Raw genomic sequence first — 6,325 nt, forward strand, 5'->3', positions numbered from 1 at the left:
AGGAGAAATCATAAATATACACAAAGGCATTAATAAACAATTAACCTACAGAAACAGCTGACCGAAGCTAGTAGGAGCTCAGATTCTAAACTGGCAGCTGCAGAACTTGCAGCCCTCTGAATGTGGGTGACAGTTATGTATCTTGGGCATCTTATGTGGCCATTGGCAATGGGTAAAGGATTTATTCTTAGTGCATGAACTGGCTTTTTGGATCTCATTCCTTATGGAGCGATACCTTACTGAGCTTATATATGGGGGTGGTATGGGAAGGATGAGACCTTGGTCCTATCTCAATGTGATGTGACAGACTTTGTTGACTCTTCATCAGAGGCCTTGCCCTCTGTGTGGAGTGGATGGTGGGTGGGGTGGGGGAAAGATAAGGAGATCAGGAGGAGGGGAGGGAGTGGAAACTAGGATTGGTATGTAAAATAAAAAAAAAAAAGATTGTTAAAAAGAAAAGAGAACAATGACTCCAATTTTGTTTCCTCCATCAGTCTCTGCAACACTTTTCATGAACTCTGGGATCTTGTCTCTTGCAATTATGCCACAAAGCAAACATTTTTATTACTAGTACAAAGAATTTTTGCATTAAATTTGGAGGCCTGAGAAAGAATGCCATTGTGAACACAGAATTTTATAAAAGACAGCAAAATTTGGAAAATGCTAGTAATGAACTTTAATATTATTCTGTCAAATTAAAGAGCATATTCTATCAAAACATCAAATTGGGTAAATTCCTTAACAAGTCTTGACCATCTAAGAAGAACAGAGTCAACCCTGTCCTACGTAGGTTTAAATGAACAAATCTTAAGCTTTGTGATCTGTGCTTCAAAATAAAGAAAAGTGACAAATACTTAACAGAATCTAAATGACATAGGGTTTCATTAGAGTTCAAACAAAGTGAGAAAGAGAATAGATAAGCCACTCCCCCTCTAACTTTCTAAGCTGTGAAAGTAAAATGCCAAGCAGCATAAACTCCTCACTTTCTTCATTACCTGGGGTAATAAAGTGACAAAGACTCAACAAGATATTGAAGAACAATCATAGGGTTATGGAATGAATCTCTGAACCCCACACGATACCAACACATCTAGAAATCTCCTATGTAACAACACAGGAATACTAAGCATAAAATCACATATTTCAGGAAAATAAGGATAGCAGTGGATGTTTCGGCTGCTAATACCCATGGATATTGTAATCAGATCATGAATCCTAAAATATAAAATTTCACAATGGACACTTAATTAATTTAGTTCTTTATAACTATGACATAATACTTTGCTTTCAACAAAACAGTATAATGCATACATACTAAACAATAACAAAGTAAAGAATTCATAAAATGGCATGAGTGTTATGATCAGCCTCTAGTATGGAATATATTTAGGAATTTTCAGAGCAGGTAATAAAAATACCTATACACAATATATTAAGAATTATAACAGAACCAAGTGGTGTTGGCACACACCTTTAATCCCAGCACTTGGGAGGCAGAGACAGGTGGATCTCTGTGAGTCTGAGGCCAGCCTGTTGAAAATAGTGAGTTCCAGGATAGGCTCCACAACTACACAGAGAAGCCCTGTCTTGAAAAAATAAACAAACAAACAAAAAACCCCACAAACAATTATAACAGAAAAAATGTACAACATAGAAACACGATTTGTAGTTTCAGCAGAAATATGAAAGGGAATCAAATTGAAAATGGTTTTAAAATAACCACCAACCAACATATAATTCTACAGCAACTAATTTTTTCTCCAACAATGAAGAATAGAAGTTACTATGTGAGAAGCAAAATCTGACATGGTATGCAACTGTTTGATATGCTTTGTAAGAAATGTTAAAAGAACTCTTTCAGAAAGAAAAAAAAGTATGTAAGTCAGAAACTCATATGTACAGGAAAACATAACTGTGTTGTAGAATAATAAATAAATATAAAGTGAAGTATTTTATTCTTTGCCTCAATATATCTACCGTATATGAATGTTAAAATAACATGACAGAAATATGAGAGAGGAAGCAAAATTTGAAAGTAGTCTGTGTGAAGATACTTGCACCATTTATGAAGTCTTATAATAGAATTTCAAAGTAGACTTTGATTGATTGGAAAGATCCACTTCAAAGTCTAAGGAAACCAGAAATAAATTTTTGAAAATGTATAATTTGTGTGTTAAGAGAGGAAACAGAAAAATAAAAATTTCTTAATTACTATCAGAAATGCTAAAGCGAAACAGAAAGACAAAAATGATTAAAACAAAAGGACACTTGCTATATATTAGTATAAGTATCACAAGAACAATACTAAATCAGTGACCTAAACATATTATGTAACAGTTGGAAAGTTTCATAGTGGATTATAAAAGCAAGTCTTGTCTACAAGAAGGTAGTCTTAAATATAATGATTAAAAATATATTAAAGATGAACATGAGAGGAAAGTTCTACCATTTTAACAGAAATAAAAACAATGTCAAATTTGGCCATATCTATTTCACAAGAAGAAGCAAATATTTCTTCCTTCCTTCCTTCCTTCTTCCTTCCTTCATTTCTTTCCTTCTTCCTTCCTTCTTCCTTCCCTTCTTTCTCCCTTTCTTTCTTTCTTTCTTTCTTTCTTTCTTTCTTTCTTTCTTTCTTTCTTTCTTTCTTTCTTTCTTGACAATTTCTCTGTGTAACAGCCCTAGCTATCCTGGAACTTGTTTTGTAGACCAGGCTGTCCTCAAACTCACAGAAATCTACCTTCTGCTTCATGAATGTTGGGATTAAAGGTATGTGTCACCATTGCCTGGCCTAAAAAGCAAAATTTAGATAAAGGGAATTTATCAGAGATAGTAGAGTGCGATATAATAATGCAGAGATTAATCTCCTAAGAAGATATAAAAATCATAGTTGTGTGTAAACTGAATATTCCTGCGTAAAATTAGTTCTAAAGTGGCTAGAGAGATGAAATAGCAGTTAAGAGCACTGCCTGATTCTCTTTAGCACCCAGGTTTAATTCCCACAACCCACATGGTACTTTACAACTATTTCTAAGTCCAGTTCCAGGGTATCTGAAAACTTCTTTTAGACTATGCAGGTACCAGGAACACATGTGGAAAAAAAAAAAAAAAAAACAGACATGCAGGCAGGCAGAACAAAACAAATAAAATTTTAGTGAAAACAAAATAGATATAAAGACAAATCCATTCATATAGTTACATATTTATTTCAGCATCCTCTTATGAGCATTGACAAGCCAAAAGGCACAAGTCCGTCCATGTACTCCTTTCTCTGCCACTCAGATATTTTGATGAATTTTTTTTTCATTTCATTTATAATTGTAAAATTTGTAAACAGCAAGCATTGTGGTGCATTACTGTTAGCTCTGTGTTCTAGATGCTGAGGAAGGATGCTCAGGCTGCGTTATATAGCCATTTCCAGAAGGAAATAGGGGCAAACTTTTCAATGACTCAGGGCTCTATCCGTAAAAGAAAACTGGCCTGCTAGAGCCCTATTCATACTTTATGGTAAGTTGGTAATCATGAATCTTAGGCTCAAAATTTCTTCATCTTCCTTCCTATTCAGGACTATGATAGAAATGAGATACCAAGTTCCTCACTCAGCTCATTCAAGAGGTATCCTAGCCCAATGACAAATCAACAGGGGGAAAAAATTAGCAACACGTCCTCCCCTGCTCTGGAACAATGGAATGGACCACCCTTGGGATTCTATTCCAAGACATAGAAAAGGGTGGGGGGAGGGGAACAGGAAGAAGATGATTCTGACTTCCGCTTCCCCAGCCTGTGGGGACATGGCCTTCGTCTGAGAGGTGTGGCCTCTGATCAAGTAAGAGAGACTTCTAAGTGTTGTTCTGTGCCTTGGGAGATAATCTGAATTGAAATGGTGACAATCCTACACCACTGGGAATCCCCTCAATCTATAAATCATTCTCTGGGAAAGGAGGTGACAACAAACCCTGCACCTACTCCTCTCCGTCTCCAGAGTTCTGGAACTTGGTTGTTAGAACCGGAGGCCATTGTCTTTGCCAACAAGTCTCACAGGGAATGAAGTTTCATGTGTGAGGCTGGTTGACTCAGGCAGCATAAGGGGAATTCTTGGAACTTGCTATGTTACAGAGAGGCTCATTGTTAAGATTACGGAGAATTCGTTTTCCATACCAGGTTGGGAAGGGGCACAGACACCAGAACTCTGTATGATAATAGTATGAGTGGATCAGGGAAGCCCCCAAATGATATACTACTTCCACTTGTTTCTAATAGAATAGAGGTATGGGACATTTTGTTACTAGGGGCCTTACCTGGTAAGGACTTTCCTCATTGTGTGACTCATACTCTTGGTAACTGCAAGGGCTCTAGAATATCGCCTCTCTTGACAGCACTAAGAGTTCTGAGATCCCTTGAATGAAATGGTAGCCGTGAATTTTGTAGAATGAACTTCAAAGTAATGGAGAGAAATGGATATTCAGACTTAACCAAACATGAATACATACATGGTTGGGAACGTAAACCATGAGCATGTTGATTCTTATTCAGGGGGAACAGCCAGTCCTCTCACTAGGAATCCCCAAATTGGGTTGTCATGCAGCAGTCTAACAAACTCTAATTTCTTTTGCAGGGTCCACAATAATCAAGCTGACTAGGAGAGCAGGAGTCCTGATCAAGCTAAACAGGAGAACAGGAACACAGTATGTTGTCCTTTAGCAAAGCAGTGAAGGAGGCCTTCCTAACAGTAAAGTTATTCTTTACTCACACATTTTCTTTCTATCCTTCCAGGTTCCTGCCTTGCCAGGTTCTCCTGACTAAAATCCTGATTATTGTCTTTGACCCCTGCTGTCATGCCTAGGGCCCACAAGAATAAGGGTCAGAAGAGCAAGGGCCGCTCCCGTGCCAAACATCATCGTGCGCATGGGGACAGCCAAGGGGTTCAACCTTCTGCAGTGGGAAAATCAGGATCTCCTCATGTTGGCCAAGCTAATTCCCCAAGCTCTTCTAATGCCCGCACTCCTAAGGGAGCTGCATGTCTTTCCTCTCCTGATGCAGGTGTGTCCTGCACAGGCTCTAATCTAGGTGCTGGTGGTTCTGATGTTCCTGCTGTTGGTGGAAAGCCACGTGCCTTTCAGGCAGAAGCCTTCAATCAGCCGATATGCAAAGATGCTCTCACAAAGAAGGCGAGTATGCTGGTTGAGTTCCTGCTGGAGAAGTTTCAGAAGAGTGAGGAGTTCACAGATGATGATATGCTGAAGGTTGTCAACAAGAAATACAAAACACAATTTTCTGACATCCTTAGGAAATCTTCCTCCCGCATGGAAATGATCTTTGGAATGCGTTTGAAGAAAATCAATCCCAATAGTCAGTCCTATGCCATTGTCAGCAAGCTAGGTCTCTCCACTGCTGAAATTCTAAGTGGCAAGAGGGGTTTGCCAAAGATGGGTCTACTGATGACCATCTTGGGTCTGATATTCACAAAAGGCAATCGTGCTACTGAGGAAGAGGTCTGGAAATTCCTGAGTGTGTTAGGAGTATATGCTGGGCGGAAGCATTTGATCTTTGGGGAGCCCCGAAAGCTCATCACCAAAGATCTAGTTGAGCAAAATTACCTTGAGATGCACAAGATGTCTGAGGGTAAATCCTCACGATATGATTTCCTGTGGGGTTCCCGGGCCCATGTGGAAACCAGCAAAATGAAAGTCCTAGAGGTTTGGGCTAGGATCAATGACACGGTTCCCAGCTTCTTCCCTACTCCATATGAAGAAGCTCTTAAAGATCAAATGGAGAGAGCAGAGCAGGGATCTCCAGCATTGGGTTGCACAGCTGCCATGGCCAGGGTTCATCCCATGAGTGCGGCCTGCAGCTCCTCTCACAAATAGCTGCAACAAACTTGGAAAAGTAGTTAGCCTTCCATATAGTGGAGGGTTTATGGGTCACAGGAATAAAGCATATATTTTATTTTTGTCTGTTATACAATGAGAAAATGTTATGTATAATTATTTCGGTGAATTGAACATGTTCCATTAATGGAAAATTAATTTGTTTCACGATCTTTGTTTCTTAATATAATGCTGGACACATTTATTGTTGCATTTTGATTTTATAACCAAAGAGTTCTGTTACTTTAAAAACAATTGAAAAATTTCCACACAATTCTTTTTAGTGTCGCATAAGGTAACAAGAAATTGTAAAAGTGATTCTCATGGAAATGAAATATCACACACTAGTGAAACAAATACAATGATACATTCCTATTTGGCTGCATGGTTTGTCTGTTGTTTGTAATATCAATTGACACAAACTTGGATCTGATTACTTGCTCAATGGGCAAACTAACCAA

The 6,325-nt window shown here is 38.5% G+C and overlaps 1 protein-coding gene across 1 annotated transcript; it reads left to right on the forward strand.

Annotated features, from left to right (window-relative positions):
• The first annotated feature begins 4,832 nt into the window (after nt 1-4,832).
• Nucleotides 4,833-5,864, forward strand: LOC127218044 (melanoma-associated antigen B4). Its single transcript, XM_051179055.1, has one exon. The coding sequence runs from the start codon at nt 4,833-4,835 to the stop codon at nt 5,862-5,864; it is 1,032 nt and encodes a 343-aa protein (XP_051035012.1).
• The last annotated feature ends 461 nt before the right edge of the window (nt 5,865-6,325 follow it).

This window comes from Phodopus roborovskii, unplaced genomic scaffold (assembly GCF_943737965.1).
Source record: "Phodopus roborovskii unplaced genomic scaffold, PHOROB, whole genome shotgun sequence".
NCBI lineage: Eukaryota > Metazoa > Chordata > Mammalia > Rodentia > Cricetidae > Phodopus > Phodopus roborovskii.

Bases quoted from the DNA above. Each gene is read 5' to 3' on its own strand.
- LOC127218044 (XM_051179055.1), top strand. From the start codon at position 4,833: ATGCCTAGGGCCCACAAGAATAAGGGTCAGAAGAGCAAGGGCCGCTCC.